This window comes from Lacerta agilis, chromosome 3 (genome assembly GCF_009819535.1).
Source record: "Lacerta agilis isolate rLacAgi1 chromosome 3, rLacAgi1.pri, whole genome shotgun sequence".
NCBI classification, from domain to species: domain Eukaryota; kingdom Metazoa; phylum Chordata; class Lepidosauria; order Squamata; family Lacertidae; genus Lacerta; species Lacerta agilis.
In genome coordinates this window covers 47851097-47872303 of record NC_046314.1, presented here as the reverse complement: position 1 = coordinate 47872303, position 21207 = coordinate 47851097, and the positions used below count along the sequence as shown (strand labels likewise).

The 21207-nt window shown below is 47.3% G+C and overlaps 1 protein-coding gene across 3 annotated transcripts in view; it reads left to right on the top strand.

Moving 5' to 3' along the window:
* The window catches only part of SCML4 (Scm polycomb group protein like 4), a 68339-nt gene extending 61401 nt beyond the window's left edge, over positions 1–6938 (top strand). For all 3 annotated transcript variants that reach the window (XM_033143542.1, XM_033143543.1, XM_033143545.1), the window contains 2 exons: positions 662–807; positions 6381–6938. In XM_033143542.1, the coding sequence (XP_032999433.1) occupies positions 662–807; positions 6381–6506 (272 nt within the window). In that variant the 3' untranslated portion in view covers positions 6507–6938. The remainder of the gene's footprint in view (positions 1–661; positions 808–6380) is intronic.
* The last annotated feature ends 14269 nt before the right edge of the window (positions 6939–21207 follow it).

Genomic DNA, 21207 nt, shown 5'->3' with positions numbered 1-21207 from the left:
AGTACCTTGGGTTAATAACTTTACCTCAGGATGAGAACAGAAATTGCGTGGCAGTGGTGCGCTGCTAATGGGGCAGCGGGAGGCCCCATTAGCTAAAGTGGTACCTCAGGTTAAGAACGGTTTCAGGTTAAGAGCGGACCTCTGGAACGAATTAAGTTATTAACCAGAGGTACCACTGTATCAGGCTGGGAAGGCTGCTTTAGGCTTGCTTCCATACAAGGCTCAGATACTAGGTGGCTGCCAGTGCCTTATGCACATTGGAAGTAAGTTCCATTGGACTTAATAGGAAGACTTAATTCCAAGTTAACCTAAATAGCATGGAAAAACCAATGGTTTGACTGGTTACTGCTCTTTGCTTGGAGGCCAAAGAGATGCACTTTGTAATGATGGCTCTTTCCCCACACCCTACCAGGAGAAGCCCATTCAAAGATGTCATGTAGGGATATCCCTGAGCTCTTCCTGGGTCTACTTCTTGCAGCATAAGAAATCCTCTCTGTGGTACATTTATGAAACTTGCTAGCCATGCAAATGCAGCCCGGGTTATTTGTATTACAAATACGCTGGTTTTGCAAGTAATGACTGCCATGCTACTGCTGAAGAAACAAGTTAATCAGTGTTTATTTGTAACGTTCTTTCGTTTGCTTCTTTTCACCTCAAATAGCCTCAAGTCCTTCACCAGAAAGGCAAGATGCAGCTCGGCCCATAAGCAAGAATCCTTTGACCTGGACCGTTGATGATGTGGTTTGGTTTGTAAAAGATGCTGACCCTCATGCTTTGGGACCCCACGTGGAGCTCTTCAGAAAACACGTATGTAGGAACTTGTCTGTGATGGAATTACATTATCCAGGACTAATGTTCAAGTGAATAAACACAATTTGCACAAAGCCAATGAAGCCCACCAGAACATGGTGTGCTACTTATCTGGGACTGTGAAAAAGGGATTGTGAAGCACTTGACAGGCCACCATACATGGCCAATGGCCTGCATTTGGCTTACTGAGGCACATCTTGCTCAGGCTAGTAATAAACTAAAGAAACAGTTTGCACATCACAATTAATGGTTTGCTCCTCTTTTGCTTCCCACCTTCTCCAGCATGACTGAGAGCAGTGCTGGATTTATGTATAAGCTAAACAAGTTATAGTTTAGGGCCCCACTCTCTTGGGCCCCCCCCAAAAAAATTAAAGAAAAAAATCTGGGTGTACATTTCCAAAATATACGATAAAAAACAAATAAAAAGAAACCTACATACAGCAACAGTGTTTTGTGTTGTGTAGGCTTCTTCTTAATTGTATTTCAGTTCAACAATTACTTTGATAAAAGACAAATTTTGTTAAGTGCAAATGGCTTTAGATACCTATTAGGTCCATAAATTACCATATAGCACAGGCTTCCTCAACCTCGGCCCTCCAGATGTTTTGAGACTACAATTCCCATCATCCCAGACCACTGGTCTTGCTAGCTAGGGATCATGGCAGTTGTAGGCCAAAAACATCTGGAGGGCCGAGATTGAGAAAGCCTGATATAGCATATATTCAACACAAAAAACAGCAACAATTTGTTGTTGATGAAGGACAGCTGGACATATAAAGGGTCCCATTACCTTCAGCAGCTTAGGGCCTCATCAAACCTAAATCCAGCCCTAAGAGCAACAAACCACAATCCCTAGCTTAATGATCTACCCAAACCAATGATCATGGCTAGTTTCCTTCCCCCTAAAAATCCTATAATTGGTCAGCCAAGAACAAATCTTGGCTTGAGGTTTGTTTGGAATGAAAAGCATCCCAACCAGGAATCATGGTTTAGCACTAAGCCAGGGACCATGGTTTGTTCTACTCACTAATGCTAGGGAAATAGTTACTGGTAAGTGAGATGTGAGACATGTTGCTTGGAGCACAGGTCCATGACACACATCCTTAAAATTTCCGTGTGCTAATTTGTGAGCAGAGATGCCTCTGGGTGGGCAGGGTCTCAGTTGCACTGTGCATTGCAGTGTGTCCAGCTGCCTTGTATGCAAAGTTTAAAAAAAAAATTAAGGACACAAAATGTCAAGAAACCCGGGACTGAGGCCACCTAGGTCACTTCCTGACAGTGACCTTCCCAGGAAGATAGGTGTACCAACACTTCTTACTATTTATGTACTGATTAAAATATTCGTATACCACTGTGCCATTAAAAACATAGCAAAGGGGTTTACAACAATAAAACCATGCCATAAAATCACAAAAAATTTAAATACAGGCATCAACAAACCATTGGAATAGAAAAGCTTTCAGCAGACATGGAGATGGCTGCTGGCTTAGAAACCTTTGAAAGGGGGTTGGGTGCATCCTTGATGATTGATTTAACAATGGCTATTAAGCCATGGTAGCTAAAGAGAACCTCAACGTTCTATGGTCACTGAATTCCAGTTTCAACAAGAGTATCTATGCTCCTTTTGTGGACTTCCTTAGAAATATCTCATTGGCTACTTTGGGAAATACAATGTTGGACATTTTGATCTGTTATCTGACCCAGGAAGCTTCTTATGTTCTCAGCTCAGTAGCCGATAACTTAGCATTCTGTGCAATGCTGCAGTCCTTGACAATGGTGATGTGGTTTAAACATAATATAGGCTCTAAATTTCCCATATCAAAGCACCCACTAACCTGCTGCTTATATTCAGTCAGCTTCACAGAGATATATACAAGAGGTCTGATGCTTGATTAAGGCCATCACCCAATCCTGCTCAATTATGCCTTTGAATAACTCATTTCCCTGAAATTGTTTAACCTTCATTTCTAAACTGGATTAGCATGAAGACCCCAGAGGTGAGAGACAAGTGATTACTCCTTTAACCTTAGCCATGTCTTCCTGTGAGTTAAATGATTCTAAGGAGCAGGTGCATAATTTAGTCGGAAGCCTTGAATGCTGCTGACATTCCCAACCAGCACCTGAAATCTTTGCTTTTGCAGCTGATGACAAGCGCAGGATTGCAGAATGAGGTGGTGATGACCTTTGCTAGTTTAACTTCCCGGTACTTTTCATACTAAGACAGACACAGCTTGCCTTGAGAGAGACCAACAACATGTTTACTGTCTGCAAGGAATCCTAGTTCATGTCAGTAGAAAAGCTTATGAGTAAATATCTGTAGTGGCTCATTCCTCTAGGATGGCCAGATACAAAGAAGGCAACTCACACTTGCCCAAATTGTAGTTGTGATTTCTTGGCTAGCCAGCTCCCCTCTTGGCATTTCTGAGGAGGGCGCAGAAGAATTTCAGGAGAGATTGGACCTAGAAAGGAGCGTGAATGTATTTAAAGGGAAGCAGTGTGGGATACAGATTAAGAGTAAGGAGAACTAGCCAACAGGAATGCCAATACAAGATGAGTGAGCAAAGTAATGCAACGGGCTTCTCTGATCGGTAACTGGAAAAATGAATATTGAAGGGAGAGTAAAGCTTTTGTTGAGGCCAATTAAACTTGCTCTTTCAGAATTATATCCTGACTCTTCCAATGATGGATATTATCACTGAAAGCGCATATTGTTTCATAGACCTGATACATCTTGGTATTGATTATTCCAGCTTTCTTCCAATTAGCTTACCTCCCTTTACAGTATTTCTAGAATAGTGATTTTACTGCCAGGCAAAGTCCATCTTTTTTGCTTCTTTGAAAACAGCAGCAACAAAAGGAAAGGATTTTTCATTACCAAGCGCAGCATTGTATGCCAAGGCATCACGCTGAAGCCAAGCCTCCAGATTTAGCATCCGTTTGCATTGGTCAGTGGGCTTATCACAGTGTTCAGCAGTAAGCCTGAAATATTAAGCTTGACAGTCAGTGTTCACAGGATTAGATCTTAATAAAGCAGCATGAAATACTTCCAGATGCTGTATACTTTTGCAGCCTTCCAGCAGACTGCGAGAAGCTAGTCTAGGTTGTAAGCTTTGGCAGCTATAAACCACAACAGAAATTATTACTACAGATCAGATCTATAATTGAACCAGGCCTATGACAGAGGAGTCACAGCAGGTCGTTAAATGTGATGCTGTTTCTGTTTCACAAGGGGCTTCCTAACCCTGCAATTCTGGATTGGGAGCATTCTACACAGCCAGATTTAGGGCTACAACTTCCTCTAGCTTTTGTAGGTTTAGATATATACCCTAATTCAAAACACATGTGTTCTCCCTTCAAGGGTAGGGCTACCAGACCTCGAGGTCTGGCCTGAAGCCTCCAGGTTTGTCTGCCCCCTCAAGGGGGCAGGTGGAGGGCTTGAATCTCCATATGGATGAGCGTCTTCATAAATAAATAAATAAATAAATAAATAAATAAATAAATAAATAAATAAATAAATAAATAAATAAATAAATAAATAGGCTGTGCATGCAGCTTGCAAACTTCAGTCCAGCAGGAGCAAAGACACTATTGGTGGGGAGGGGTGAGGTCTGTCTTCTGCTCCCCTCTTCTAATTAACCTCCATTTCCAGGACCCAACCAGGGGGTGGTCTTTCGCCTCAGATTCAGGCTGTGAAATTGCAGGGTCCAAGATGCTCCTGACTTGGCAACCCTATTCATGAGAGAATTGTACATAAATGTATTTTGGGTCACACATTCCTTTAAAATATGTGGTTCTCTGTAAAATACAAGAGCCCCACCACCACCACCACCCTGCCTGAGTCCCAGGATCTCTAGAAGTACATTTAAGCTGGGAACAGGGAGTGGGCCTTTTCCGTGTCTGTGTCCAAGCTCTGGAGCTCCTTCTCAAGAGTAGCTTGGTTTTTCCCTTCTTTATTCTAATCCATCGAGTGATTAGAAACACTATGAGTAGTTGCCTCATCACAGAATTGTGTTATCATTCTACTTCACAAGTATGCCTGGGAACATACTTGTGAAGCAGCCAGGAATTCCATGCAGGTGACTGAGCAGGATCCCAAAGAACGGATGGATCTCATGGTCCTGTCACACACAGACACAAACCCTGCTCTGCCAGTCCACTTGGTCAAAAGAGCATTTCTTTCATTGTGTTTAACTAGGCTGCTACCGGTATTAGCCTGCATTTTTATGCTGGCTGTGGAGGAAGGGGCTTCCTTTCTTCTGCCATCAGCATGGAAATGCAGGCTACTAACCTTGTACTGTATTTAGTAAAGCAAAGCAAAACAAAACAAAGGCTGGTAACTTATGTGGGCTTCATTAGAAAGCTATACTAGAACCTGTCTGTTAGGTTAAAATTGTTAATGGTTCCTGGCCTTTTTTAATAGGTTGTTCTTATCACTTTACAGCTATTCTAGTGTTTTACTGCTGCTATTAATGTTTTGCTTTTGTTTTATAATTGTTAAAAGAGTTCTAATTCATTGTTGCCAGCCTACTTGAGCTCAGCTGAGGAAAGCTGCAGTAGAAGCATTTTGAATAAATGTGAGCAGCAATTAGGAAATTATAATATGTACTCAATGGTGTACCTATCACACTTCTTTCTATAGTTGGGTATTCATTCCTGAGTTCAAAATAACCTGTCATCAAGAAATACATGGGTTTATTAATTAATGCAGGCACGTGGATGTTTTGAATCCTGATATGTGCACCCATGTATTATTTGTTGTTGTCTTTATTTATATATCTTCATCAGTATAATTGACACTATGCAGCATATAGAATAACACAAGTACAAAAGGCTGCATTAGCATCATTCCCAAGAATTACGCAAGCATTTGATAGCTCATTGGTGAAGAGCCAACTGGATTTTTTTTTTTTAGAACAAACTCATATAGTGACTTATTTCTAGGTTCTCTCTCTCTTTGTGTGTGTGCTGACTGGGATGATAGGAGTTGTAGTCCGTCATCTGAAGGTACCAGGTTGGGGAAGATGGCTGTAGTCAACCTGCATCAACAGTGATGTGCATGCAGTCATTGAAATGACCCTAAGTGATATTAGTTCACACAAACCAAAGGCACCCAGGTTGGTCTACAAGGTGGGGGGGGCCCCTCCAAAATCCATAGTTGGGCTGTGCTTTTATTAGAACCACTCAAAATGTCACCAAATACTGACCAAGTCATGAATGAGAGTTCTGATATACTATTAGGCAAGGACACTTGTGTCACTTTCTCATCTCTTTCAAGGTTGTGTAAATTAACTTTAGACTTACAGTATTTAAAAAACAGATGAAGTTAGGAGAATACAAATTCCCCGTACTTCCGTTGGATAGATGCCAGGATTTTGAGGGCCACAGTTCACCTGATTTCTCCAAATTTTCAAAGAAATCTTAAGTTATCTAATTTTCAAGCAACTCAACACCATCCAAGCTGCTGCTGGCCATTCCTTTTGAGCTCATTGGGATAGTAGTTTCTTTCCCATTCAACAAAGGTCAAAATCACATCACATTTTTTATTCCTTCCTCATTTCTTTTTAAACTAGGAGATTGACGGCAATGCTTTGTTGCTACTGAAAAGCGACATGATCATGAAATATTTGGGCCTGAAGCTGGGACCGGCACTGAAACTCTGTTACCACATCGATAAACTGAAGCAAGCCAAGTTCTGACATTTCCTAAAAACACCAAACAATCCCAATGTAACTTGAGAAAGTAGGAGAAAGGTAATGTGTTGCCTTACAGAAAGATATCCGTTTTTCCAGCTGTCTCCCCCTCTTTTTGTACTGAGAACTTTCTACAAGTGTACATCTTCACATTTTTTTAATCCAATGCAAAGTGTGGTGGGGAGCGGAATCTGTCTTGCTGGTTTGTGTTAATAATTTTCCAAAAAAGAATATAATGATAATTATTTTGTATTATTCATATGGTTATTATTGTTAATATTATTGTTGTTGTCCTGTTTTTGTATCACATATGGAAAATCAGAAACAAAAAGACCATTCAAGCTGGATGCAGAAGAAAGGTCACTGCTAAACAACTCAAGTCAACTGGTTGGTTGCAAGCTCCATGTTGCTTGACTCAATGCCTCGATGTGGCATCACTGGAACAGATTTGGCTTGGCTTAGTAGCTAGCTGTTCTTTGCAGCTGTCACCAATTTTTCCATTCCCACAAAGCCCTCTGGGACATGCAGAAGACTTAGGAGAGGGAGCAGGAAGTCATAAGTTGTGCAAAGCTTTGGGATACATATCAATGTATGCCTCTTCTAAAGCTCAGTGCGACAGAAGAGTCCTTCCCCATGTTCTCTGCAATATGTGGAGAACTCTGGGGAGTGGGGAGCTGCATCGGAGCCCCCACCGGTGGCAGCTGCCCTTGGCAACTGCATTTGGGGAGATCTGAGTGTAGCCCATTGTTAATACTGTAGCATCCTTCCTTTAGCCACATGTCATCTGGGTGTCCCTTGTTGCTATTTGGCTAAGCTTATACCTCCCCTACATATTTGGGCCACAGCAACAGTCGTATGGTGAGATCGGAGCCAAGAAGCCATCTTCAGGGGAAACCGGTCGCATGCCTTACTTGCACTAACTGGAAAACTTGAATTCTTTCAACGGAAATAAGAAATTGGGATTATTGCAAGCTCAAGTACCTTTTCTCCCCACTAGAGGGACTGGTGCTAATGAACTCCAATCTTGAGCTTCCAATCATCGTTGCTTTCTTCAATAGAAATTTCCCCTTGAGCGATATCTCGCTTTCTGTCAATTACAAAATTGCAGCTCTGACTCTAATAAAACATTTCAGGTTTGATGCCACAACAACAAATAATGAGCCCCATTGCCAGGACTTGAGAGTATAGAACAGAGACGTAAGCAAGAATCATGACCACACCTATTACTTTCTTTATTCCCCCTTTCTTCTTAATTCAGTCCAGTTTGGAAGATCTTTTGTAATGCATTTGGGGGTGGGGGATGTGGGAAGCAGAATGCTCTAGGAAGGATTTTTTAAAACAACAACAACATTAAATGCTGCATTGTAGATTCACAATGACATTAAATCTAGGCAATGCGTAAGTTTTTGCTAGGTTTTTCTTGCAACTGAAGCTGCACTGGCAGAAAATCTGGACAAATTTTTCAACCGACATGTTATCCAATTAAAATGAAATGCACAACCTCTGCCAATCCATATAACAATAACAAAAATTTGATTTCCTACATCTAACAAAGCCATGGTTGGAGGAAGACAGGCAGCAGATCTTTAAAAGATATATTGGGGGTAGATGTATATTATCTTTGTTTTACTTTTCTTGTTTCAAATTTTGTATCTAAGTAACTTTCACAAGAAAGTGGTTTTTTGTCATAATCTGGAGAATGTAGTCCTGAACCTTTACATTGTACCGTTCCACTCTTTCTGTGTAGATTAATGTGATACCAGATGTCTTGGAGATTATACAAAGTATTGGTGTACAGTAGTAGAATGAGCTTCACATTCAAATCCATGCACGGTCTTACCCTGACTATTACTATGAAAAGCTTTACACCTTTATGCTGCAATCTATAGGTCCCCTTGGATCTACCTAACTTCCTCCTTGGTGCTAAACAGATACTCTACAGGAGAAGGAAACAAGAGTGTTTAGAGTGTGCTACAGGCAGAATATTTGGGGGGGGGCAGCATCCACAGACTGCTGCGTGTAGATCTATCCTCTGTCAGCATGAGTGCTGGATGCATTCCACATATCCTATAAGTGGAAGGGAGAAATTGCCATGCAGAAACTATTGATCATGTTCTGATCACCTCCTCATTGGGTTAGGGCCATACGCCATTATATCCAGAGCTGAAGTTATTATTGTGAACCCGTGTTTGCCAGGTTAAGGTCTCCCATGTCTCTGGTCAATTGAATCAGAATACATGTGTGTATGAAGTTATCACAATACGAATGACTGGAAAATTACTAAGGTCAAATTGTAGCACACAGTGTCGAAGGAGGCACATTGGGGCAATTCATTTCAACTGAAAACGCGCCAAGTTTCTCCACACGAGCAGGATGTTTGTACAGTTATCTGAAATTGTTGCTTTTAAAGAGCTGAATCGTTTGTTGTAGAACAAAGGTGTTCTGTATCTTGTCTTCTTAAAGCCTGGGTGTATATAGAATTTAATACAGCTGTAATATTGTACTTTGAAAATCCTATGGCAATCTTGTCTTCAACATGTTCTTCAATGTAGACCATTGTGCTTGTGGGGGTTTTCTGTTTCTCCTGAAGAACAGCAGGCCGCCTGTGAACTCAAATGCCAGTGCACTTCTTGCCTTCAATGAAGCCCCATGGGTGAAGGATCCATGTAGTCTGCCCTGCCCTCTGCTGCTCCTCCATCGCCAGATTTGCAGCCACCTTACCCCACCCCAGCACCTGCACATTCAGCCAGTGTGTGAAGAAGCTTCAGGAATGCACAACTTCATCACTGGTGGGTGATGGCAGTGCTCCATGCATTCTTTCCAAGTGTTTGTTAGGGGCACAACTCAACCCCACTTCAGTAATAACCCTAAGCCAATATTGTTACTGCCCACCAACCCTTGGATTTCGAAACGTCTCCCTATATTAATTAACTGTAGCTGAAAGGCAAAAGTATCAGGGAGGAATATTTTACATGGGTCAACTGCATACCAACCTGAGACCGTGTCTAGGAAATTCAGAATCCAGGAATTCGCACCCATACCAACAAAACTCAGGTTTGAATACTAGAGCATATGCTTTGTTAACAGCAGGACGGTGCAGCATAAAAAAAACATAAATTCCCTTGTGCATCCCACCTAATACTCAACCACATTCACAACCTTAAGGAGAGAATCCGTTTTCAGAAGAGCGTGAGAGAAAGCCATACAGTACTACAAAAGTGAAGCAGGAAAGGGGTAGGAGCACGTCAATTTGGCATGAAACTCCAGAAGACAGGAAAAAGATTAAAGGTTTACCTACACTTCACCCCAAGGAGCTCTCGCAGCTGAAGATTAGCAGTCATGTAATGTGTGTGTAGAAGTCAGAACCAGAAGCTTGGGCCAGGAATTCCAGGAGTTCCCATGTGATTTCCAGCTCATGGGGCTGACAAGCTCTGCTACACAGCTGCTCTGAGCATGACCACAATGAGGGGAAAACCAAGCAATTGAATCCTTTACCTCAGAGCTTCTTGGTCGCATGTCCTGCAGCTGTAAGAAAGATGGAATATAATACATGTATGTAGGAAAAGGTCTGGCAGAGTGTGTTTTATAAGAATTTGTCCTCATAGCAGTATCTGGGAGGGAGGAGTTGACGCGCAGCAGGAATTATTTAAGCAGAGTTTTCACTGAAACAAATAAAAAAAACTTTTTTAAAGTTTAAAATAAACTTCTTTATAGAAATAGCTCACATATAGAATACAGGCTCTTCTCTATACTGGCACACACTCTGAGAGAAACTAGTCACCACAGTCAAGGTAAGTAACTCACACAGCACTGAAAGACATCTACAGACTAGAATGTCAGTTATGGCAGTTAGACTCCAGCAGCTGTTCCTGCTCTCATGCATCTTTGTCACATGACACTCCCCCAAAGACCCAGAGAGCAGTAGTATAAACATAAAAAACAAACTTATTATTTCACTTTAAAATGTTTCCCCAACTGATTTGCTATTTTTTGAATTTTGCCTGTGGAACTACCTGTCACCATCAAATCATCTACAAAAACCAAAACCAATGTGTAATCATCGCCTAATCCTTTTGTATACAAGCAAGGATCAGCAATACTTCTTTTAAATCCAATATTTAAGAGTTGTGTGTTTATACAATCGTTCCTGCATTAAGCACTTTGCTTAAGACCATAGACAGCTTTGTCTAATTTCCATACTAAATCATTCCCTTCCTCAAACCCTGGAGGTTGTCGCATGTATATCACCTGGTCCAGAGGAGCATTTAGATATGCAGAAGTAATATCATAATGACTCACTTTCAATTTCTTGTCAGCTGCAACAGACAAAACAAGCCTTACTGATTCTGCTTTGGCAGTGGGCGCAAAAAAGCTAATCATGGTGAATTCCTGGCTTTTGTGCAAAACCTTTTGCTACCAGTCTAGCTTTAAAACATGTATCACCTGATACGTGAGTCTTCCTTTTAAAGACCCACCTGCTAGAAATTAACTTTTCACCTGGTGGTAAATCTTATTTTCTTTGAATGATTCCAACTCTTCCTTCATGGCATCAAATCACTGGGTTTGTTCCTTAGAAGGTAGTTTCAGAACTTGAGCAAAATCCTGTGGCTCTGAACAATTAACATGACACACTTTTGTTGCACCAAAAGTCAATTTATCAGGGGGAATACCCTTGGTAGTCCTTGTGGACCTCCTAGGGATAACCACTAGACTTTCCTCCTCTTGTTGCTCCTCCAGCTCATCATTTTGTTGTTCCTCTGATTCACTGCTTGTGGCACTTTGCAAAATGTCAGTGTCTGAGAGCAAATTTTTCCCCACTTTCTAGCTTTTCCTCAGCAACTGACTGCATGAGAGGCTCCTGTAGTTGTACTGATAGAGGAACTAAAATACTAGGATTAGCATGAACCTGTTCCCACCTATCCTGTTCAGCAAATTCAGCATTTTGTGAAATGAGTACTCGGCCATGTCCCAAAGCAAAACGATAATGTCTGCTGGAATAACCCTGATAGCTTTCTAGTTTTAGGCTCACCTTCACGTCTTAGAGACTGGGGGATATGAACAAAAGCCCAACTCCCCCGGTTGGCCTTTTCACTCAGCTTTTCCACATGCTTTTCAGCTTCCTCCTGTAGACGGGTTGTTACATACACCATCGATAAATCTTCTTGCCTCATGCTTTCAAGAGAAGCTATCACAATATTAAAACTTGGTGGAAGACTGGATAGCAGGATATAAACTTGATCCAGGTCTGGAAATCTTTTACCTCTCCTTTGCAACTGGAGGAATAACATGCGCAAAGTCTGGAGGTGTGTGGTTAAACATCCACCTTCAGGTAGCACAGTTCTGTACAGCCTCCTAGTTAGTCCAATTATTGAACCAGCGCTGTCAGACAGGTGTATCTGATGTAGACAACCCCAATATTGTTTGGCAGAATCCAAATCTGCAATATGCAGAACCTGTGGTTCCTCTAGAGCCAACAAAATTTGCGCTCTGGCTCTATCATCTTCATCACATTCTCTCTCAGAGGGTTGTGGATTCAAACCATCTTTTACCAGTGCCAAAGTTTATCACATTTTAAAACTAATTCAAGCTTGAGAGCCCAAGTCAAGTAGTTTTTATCATTCAGACGTTCCATCTGGGAAGTGTTGCCAAGATTAATAAATTGCGCAGGTTGCTGAGTGGACATGGCTTCTGCTCCTTACTGCACCGGGTCTGTTTCTTCGGTACGCGGCCTCACCACTGGACTTTCAGTCCCTTCGAGGTCCTCACCAACAGCACCCTGATTCTCCAGCTTTAGCAATTCGCCATCCATAAAACTCTGGGCACTTAACCTGACACGCAGCGGGAATTATTTAAGCAGAGTTTTCATTGAAACAAATAAAAAACTTTTATTAAGTTTAAAATAAACTTCTTAATAGAAATAGATCACATATAGAATACAGGCTCTTCTCTATACTGGCACACACTCTGAGAGAAACTAGTCACCATAGTCAAGGTAAGTAACTCACACAGCACTGAAAGACATCTACAGACTAGAATGGTCCAACAGCTGTTCCTGCTCTCATGCGTCTTTGTCACACGACAGGAGTAAGGTGAGGTCCTTCTAGAAAAGGGGTGGGCATTTTCTCCTGTAAGAGTAACAATTACTTTCTGATAATTTCTGAGAATTTGAGATTACAATCATGCCTCAGAAGGGTGTTTTTCTTTTGCTCCATGGGCTGCTGTGGGCTAAGACTCTTGGTGGGGGCAGAACAATGTGTTTTGAATGTATGAGTAAGCAAGCAAGCCAGTGAGGGAGCCCAGCCAACCAGTTCACCAGCCTTTGCTGTTGGGAATGGACAGACAAGTTCTAGGCCCCTGTGGGGCAGTGTGAGGAGGCACCTCTCTTTGGGGGGCAGCTCAGAGACCAGGGCCGGTGGGAGCGGCTGCCCGGAGAACTCTCAAGGAGAGAGGAGAGGTGGCTGAGGGAACACTCCACAAGTGAGGGTGTTTGAAAAAGGGTGAGGGGCTGTCATCTCTGCAGGCAAGGAGTGACATAACTAGGCTCCTGAGTCCCACAGGGGTGCCACAGAAAGAATGTAGTTGGTCAAGGGAGCCGTGGACTCAAAAACCTCTGCTTTAGGGGAAGTCATGTGATTTAAATGCCGCCTCAAAACATTGGTCTATCTGGCATCGTACTGTCCACAAGGACCAGCAGCTGCCCCCCAGAATTTCAGACAGGAAGGGCCTTGGCATGCAAAGCACACACCCTACCTACCACTGTGATGCAATCTTTCTGCTTGGTCTCACAGTCTTGCCTGGTGTCTGACTTTCAGGTGGGGGTTGCAACTGCAGAGGGGAGGGATAAACCGCCTCTCCCTATATGCTGCAATCCCGGGAACAATTCTCCTCTGACTGTAATTAATTTAAGAAAAACAAGATGTAACTACATGTTAAATGTAATATGTAGCTTGACCCTGAGACTTCCATTCATCTGCTCTCTTGGGTGTTAACTAAAGAAACAATCATGAGGCCATGACCTTTTATTATGGATGAATAAATCCTGGATACCCAGCACTGCTGATTTGGTATGATCAGCAGTGCAGAATAAAACAATGCTCCACTCAAATGCACTGAAAGAGTAGGGGAAACAAATCCTTCTAATCTGTATGCACAAAAGGGTAGTTGAAATGAGCTAAGAGGTGACTAGTCCATATTTAATTAACTTTGGTATACGGTCTTTCATACTCCTAAAAACTATTTCCTTTCTTTTTGCTATCTGCTTTTCTTCATCCTAACTAACCTGCATGCAGGGTAATGGAAAATAACAACACAAGATTTCTGAGTTACAAGGAACGAGCAAAGTTTATAACTGTGTACACAATTTTTTTTTACACACCTTAATTGCTTTCGTAAAGACATTTAATGGAGCTGTCTTTTAATCTCCAGTGAAGGTCTGTGGAACTATAATAGCCAAGATGACATTTGTCCTGCAGAGGGGGTGGTAAGAAAACTACAGGCCCTTTAATGGATTTTCCTGCAATAAGGATCCACTTTGTTGCATGTTTCGAACTGATAGACATTTAGGAACCAAAAATTCTAGCAGCAATGTAACAATTATCACAATTTATCCCCTCGCAAGTGTTTTGCTAAATCGGGTTCTACCCTGAGTAAGAGCACGTGTTGCGGTCGGGGCCTGGCAAGACACTAAATTTGACCTGTAGGGAGTGGCTGGACGCTGGCCTTAGTCAGGATTGGTCAGGCAGAGTTACTGGGCAAAGTGAGATGTAGCAATTTGTGATGGACAGGTCAGCGTCCTTTATAATCCTCTGCACGCAGGGTGATCCCTCTCTTGGCTTCGTGCTTCGGATCACACCGGTCGCTGAGCTAAGACTACGGTTGTATTGCTACTTTTGCTTTCGCTATCCGATAACCCTCTTACTGATTGCCTTTTCTTAGCCTCCTTGCCTGTTAATTCCCCACTGCCCCCGTTATTCCCCTGCTCTTCGAATTTAAGTATCCCCCCCCTTCGTCTCCCTCGCCCCCCTTCCCCCACCCCCCCCCCAACCCCCACATCCCTTCTCCTTAGTTATCTAGGGCAAGTTTGCAGACCCCATTTTTCGTGCGCCCTCTTTCCAGCCCAGCCTTCCCCTCCGAGCCCTCTCTTTTCGCTGGGCTTGCCTGTGGGGGTTGCCCGGAGGCCCGGCCTTCTTGCCGCGGCGAGAGGCAGCGCGGCCTCCTCGTGAGGAGGCCTTCGCATTGGTGCTTCCTCCCCTGCGCTCCTGGTTATCCGTGCGGTCTCTGCAGCGCAGGACCGCACACCCTGTGGAGCAACCGTTCCGGTTGCCGCTGAGCCGCGGCGATCGCCGGGCTCCTTCAGTCGTGCGCCGGCGTTTGGGGCACCCCCCGAGCTCGGCCGCACACTTGCCGCTTGTCCCCTCCCCCCCTCGCTCTCTTACCTGGGTCGGGGGGCTTGCAGGTCCCTGCGGTGGCTGGTTTCGGCCGCCGCTGATTAGCGCGGCGGCCCCCTCTGTCCCTGGGGTCTTCGGCCGATTGCACGGCCTGCAGCTAGCTCCTGCCGCCTGCCTGGGCCTCTTGCGGCTGGCGCGGGGCCGGGAAGGCCTGGCCCGCGCTACAGCTGATCGGCGGCTCCCCGGGCTTCTCCCGGCACCTCAGCCGCCGCTCTCCCTGCCTCCCAGCCTGAAAGCCCTTCCTGAGCCCGGCAGGGGCTTGCAGGGAGGCCCTGCCGGCGATTCCCAGCCCCGCGATCGGCGTCGCGGGGCTGTTTTTCCTGGCGGGAGCGCCATTTTGTGAGTGCGCTCCCCCTCCTCCCCCTCCCTCTTTGCTTCTTGGTGCTCTTGGCTGGCCTCTAGTGGCCGATTGCTGCATTGCACCAGCCAAGAGTTCCTTTGGTCTTGCTCATACCGGTGCACTGCCACCTGGTGGCTGCAGGTGGTTACTGCAGCTACAGTCAATTTGAGTTTTTTTTTTTTTTTGGTTTTTTGTGCTGCATCCCGCTGGTGCCCCGAGTGGCCAGTTTGGTATTGCACGGCTTTAAGAAAATAATTGCTCGGGTGCTCCAGTGGAATTGCAGCAGCACCCAGCAGTCTTCTGACCGTCAGGCACGATGGCGCAAAAGGAGGCTTCTACCCAAGTAGAGGTCGAGGTGACGTCGAAACGTAAGATTCGTGGACCGTCTCAGGCCTTGCGTTCCTCCACGCCTGGCGCTACCTTAGGTCGCGTAGAAGCGTTTATGGCCACTTTGGCCAGTGATCCTGCGGCGTTGGCTCGCTTCGAATCGGGTATGGAAGGTCTCATGCGTAGCTCAACCCCGCAGGGTACCTCCCAGGGGGACTTTCCCCCGCCTGATGAGCTGCAGTTCCAAGCCACGTCGGCTTCTAGCGACGATGAGGACTTTGTCCCCCCATCGGGGGTGGTGTCGGGGATGGCCGAGCCCTTTTTGGTCTTGCCCCCGTCCCCAGCGCCGGTTCAGACTCAGGTTGCGGTGACCCCCAGCCAGGAGGTGGCGGGCAGTTCACAGCCCACACAGAAGCGGGGGAAGCAGCCCAGAATAGGGAAAAAGAGAGCATCTGCTGCCTCACGCCTTTCTGTTGGTTCAGTTGTCACAGGTCCAGCAACCCAGGTCTCGCAGCAGGTGGCCTTGACAGCGGACGTCCAGTCATCGCAACCAGGGGTGGCGCCGGCCAGGAAGTGTCGCAACAAATCGGTTGCTGGCAGGCGTGCCGGGAGGAGCCAGAGCAACCCCCTTCCGCCAGGGCCGGATTTGGCAGCCCCAGTCCAACTCGCCCCAGCACCTGTGGTCGTGGGAGTTCCGCAGCTAGAGCCAGCCTCCGACTCCTCAGTGGAAGACAGCCTTCCAGTGCGGTCCAAGACTTCGGCCGGAGGGAAGCGTCGGCGCAAGCGCTGTTGCGGGCACCGTGGCAAGAAGAGACGGGATGCGGATTCCTCGTCTACTTCAGGTACAACCTCTTCCAGTTCCGATGGGGAACAGGGGGCGGACAGCGGGCTTTACTGGGGCTTTGGTGAGTCGACCCCAGGCCTCCCCAGCTGGGCCCTGCAGAGGCGGGCCAATTCTCATAGGGCAAAGTATGGGGCCCCATTGGAGTACCAAGGAGGCGTCCCAGTACCGGATCCCATCGGATCAACCAATAGGGCAAAGGACATAATTCCTGGCAGTCACCTGTCCTCAAAAATCAGGAATAGGATTCTTGAGGGTCGATATGTCGACATCTTCAAGTTGGACCCACCCGAGGATGGGCGCCCGGATCTGGAGAGAACAGTTGTTCCATCCAGAAAACGGGCGGGTGCGGCCAGGACAGAGCGGACTTTTGAGCGCTGGCTTGACTGCTTCCAAGTCTTTGCTGGGGTGGTTTCGGCCTCTTATCCGCGGAGAGCACTCCATCTTCTAGTCTACCAGTCCATCGTGCGCATGGCGTATGCGATGGCTGGCGAGACGGCGGCCATCACCTATGACAAAAAGTTTAGGACCAGGGCTCATCGGATCCCGTCGGCCCGCTGGGATCGCAGGGACATAGACATCTGGTCCACCTACGTGGCGCCCCACGTTCTCAAGAAGGCCCCTGAGCAGGGCAGGACTAAACAACCCACACTTCAGTCGGGCCGCAGGTTTTGCTGCTGGGCATTTAACAAAGGGACGTGCCAGCGCCCTGTCTGCCCCTTCCCTCACATCTGTGAAAGGTGCGCGGGGCCGCACCCGATAAACTCGTGCTTTCGGGGCGGGCGGTCCTTTCGGGGGGGGAAAGGAGGCGCCCAGAAGGCCGCAAAGTCCACCCCGCAGCCCCCACCCGCCGCCTCCAATTGATGCCCTCACTGAATTGGCGCCCACCCCGGTTCGCCTTCAGCCCCTTTTGCGTTGGTTGTCCCTTTACCCTGATCAATCGGCAGCTTCCTACCTGCGGGAAGGGTTTTCCCATGGTTTCCGGATTCCCGTGGCCTCGGACCCAGTGGCTCGGAATTCTGCGAACCAGAAGGCAGTGAGGGAGTTGCCGGAAGTAGCTAGGAAAAAGATAGCAAAGGAGATCGCGTTGGGACGCATGGCCGGCCCTTTCGCAGCTCCTCCATTTCCTAAGCTACATCTTTCCCCCCTGGGCATAGTGCCCAAGAAGGCCCCTGGTGAGTTCCGCTTGATCCATAACCTCTCACACCCGAGGGGCACCTCGGTGAATAACATGATTCCGTCGGAACTTTGTTCAGTGAAATATGCTACCCTAGATCAGGCGATTAGATTAATTAGGAAATTTGGCCCCGGGGCCCTTCTGGCAAAATGCGACGTGGAGTCTGCATTTCGCCTTTTGCCCATTCACCCACAGGACTTTTGGCTCCTGGGGTTTCAATTTGAGGGTGCCTATTACGTAGATAAGGCCATGCCCATGGGCTGCTCTGTAGCCTGTGCGGCGTTCGAGGCCTTCAGCACCTTCCTGGACTGGGCTCTTCGTCATAAAACGGGTCTTCCTGGCGTGACCCATTATCTCGATGATTTTCTTTTATCATCGGGGCCGGATACTGGCGACTGTGTGGCTCTGTTGCAAGCCTTCGCATCGCTCACAGAGGAGCTGGGCGTCCCGTTGGCGGAGGCTAAGACCGAGGGCCCGACTACCCGGCTGGTCTACTTAGGCATTTTGCTAGACACAGTCGCCCAGACGTCTAGCCTGCCAGTGGATAAAATCGCCACCCTCAAGGAGGTGATAGAGGGAGTCCTTCCTCTTACCAAATTGACTCTGAGGCAGCTCCAGTCGTTGCTGGGCCATTTGAACTTTGCCTGCCGTGTAGTTGCGCCTGGGAGACCGTTTTGTTCTCGCTTGGCAAGGCTCACGGCAGGCGTTAGAGCACCTCACCATTATATTCGTTTGCCCAAGGACGTGAAGGAGGACCTTCAGAACTGGTTGGTATTCCTGCAGGAATACAATGGGATATCTTTGTGGCAGGAAGTCTTGAACCTCCGCAACGATTTTCAGGTTCACTCAGACGCTGCCGGCTCGCTGGGCTTTGGCCTCTATTGGAAGGGCCGTTGGTGCGCTGAGCGATGGCCGGAGGACTGGTTAGGGGAAGATATCACGCGAGACTTGACGTTTCTTGAGTTTTTTCCCATAGCGGTTGCCGTTCATCTATGGGTCCAGGAGTTCAGGGATCGTCGAGTCTGTTTTTGGACTGACAACCAGGCGGTGGTGAGCGTCCTGGCTAAGCAGTCGTCGCGTTCCCCGAGGGTGTCTGCCCTATTGCGCGTTTTTGTTTTGCATTGTCTCCGGCACAACATAGTTTTTTCGGCCCGCTTTGTCCCAGGTATTTCTAATGACATTGCTGACGCTCTGTCCCGTTTCCAGGTCGAGCGGTTCAGGTCCTTGGCCCCAGAGGCGCGGGAGCTTCCGGAGCATTTCCCGGTCCACTTGTGGAGCCTTGGCAACAGCTAGTGCTCCAAGGAGTAGCGGCGTCCGTCGCCCCTTCTACACTCAGGTCATACAAAAAGGCCTGGGCTGATTTCAATAATTTCATTCGCCAGTCAGGGTCGGCCTCGTCAGTAGTTCCCCCCACAACAGCCCAGGTCCTGGAGTACCTGGCTTTCCTTTTTCAGCAGGGCAGGGCCCCCAAGACTCTTCGAATTCAGGCGGCTGCCATTTCCTTTTTTGGAAAATCCTTTTATGAGGTGGACCCCTGTGCGTCCTTTTTGGTACGACAGGCCCTCAAGGGTTGGGGTAGGATGGGCCCGCCTAGGACCCCCGGGAGGCTCCCAGTTTCCTTCGACCTGCTGACCGCCATGCGTTCACAGTTGAAGCGCATCTGCTGGTCTAGGTATGAAGCCCGGCTGTTCGCAGCGGCATTTTCTTTATCATTTTTTGGTGCTTTGAGGGTAGGTGAAGTCGTCTCGGAAGCCAACTCAGCCGGTCGTAGGGGTTTGGCCCTGCCTGATGTTTCTCTGTCACCAACCGAGGTAGTCGTTTCTATCAGGTATTCTAAGACCGACCAGCTGGGTAGGGGGACCCTCGTTCGCTTGCCTGCGACGGGGCACCCAGGCCCCTGCCCAGTCCGGGATACGCGTAAGTACCTGGCGATTCGGCCGGTGGGGGATGGCCCATTTTTGGTGCATGCCAACTCCCTTCCTCTCACCAGACATCAGTTCGCTGGGGTCATGCGCAAGGCAATTGCAGCCTGCGGTGTCCCGGCCGACAATTATGCCCCCCATTCATTTCGCATTGGTGCAGCGACAACGGCAGCTCATTGGGGTTTGTCGGCGGACAGAATTAAAGAAATTGGAAGGTGGAGGTCCGCAGCCTTTAAGGGGTATGTGAGACCTCGGCCATGATTGTTGAATTGATACTGCTTGTATTTCTGTTTCCAGGTCCCGTTCCCATCCGTGTCTGGATTGTTGGACACAGCATCGTGCACTGGGCTAGTGCCAGAGCACGGGAGTCGGGGCTTTTTCAGCATCTTGGACTTTCTCCCCTGGTCCGGGTAACTTGGTTGGGCAAGCGGGGCATGCTTTGGAATGAGCTCATTCCCCTGGTTGAGAATAGGGTGTTTTGGTTGGGTCCCCCTGACGTTCTGCTCTTGCAATTGGGAGGGAATGATTTGCCCAGGACTGATTGCCGCACCTTGCGCCGGCTCATCCACGGCGACTTGCGGACCCTGAGGGCTTGCCTGCCCGACACTATTTTGGTGTGGTCACACCTTTTGCAACGTTTTTCCTGGCGGGGAGCTCGATCCCCGGCAGCGGTTGAGAGGGCACGCAAGCGGGTCAATGGTTTAGCGGTCCAAACGGTCCGTGCCCTGGGAGGTTGGGACATTCCGCACCCTGGCATCACTATTCAGTCTGCCTCCCTGTTTCGGAGGGATGGCGTTCACCTTTCCCCTGAGGGGAATGATTTGTGGTTGGCGGCAATAGTTGAGGGCCTTAAGGTTGGGCTTTGTTTTTGAGTGGTTTTGGCGGGAGCCGTTGGCTCTGTGGCGGTTAGGCATTGGTTATGTTTTGGATTGCTCGGATGGTGAGGCCCCACCTCCACAATCATGTTTATGTTGGTACAGGGAATTCCGTTAATGGAATCCGGCGGCTCTTTTGCTTTGTCCGAACCCCAGGTCTGGGGCTAGGGCCATAGGCAGAGCCCCCCGGGACCGCTGGTGAGGGGGAGGTTTCGTCCCCAGCCTCCTTAACTCTCCCCAGCTGCATTCTCCCGACGCTGACTGAAGTCAGCAGCTGTCCCGTTTGGACAGATAGTCTGAACCAATGCCTACGCAACCACTCACCAAATTTGTATTTTAATAAAGTTGTGGCCCTAAATTATTTGCCAAAAACCCAAACCAAAATTTATGTTTCTGTGTTAATTCTTGGGGGGTGGCTTGAGGACCTCGACACGCAAATCGGGTTCTACCCTGAGTAAGAGCACGTGTTGCGGTCGGGGCCTGGCAAGACACTAAATTTGACCTGTAGGGAGTGGCTGGACGCTGGCCTTAGTCAGGATTGGTCAGGCAGAGTTACTGGGCAAAGTGAGATGTAGCAATTTGTGATGGACAGGTCAGCGTCCTTTATAATCCTCTGCACGCAGGGTGATCCCTCTCTTGGCTTCGTGCTTCGGATCACCCACCCGCCCCCCCCATTGTTTTCTTAGGCCTCTGCTTTGACCTTGCAACTGCCTGTCATGGGGTCGTCTGCTTTGTAGCAGGGGCCCAGTAGGAATTTTTCCATCTGGCTGATTAGTGG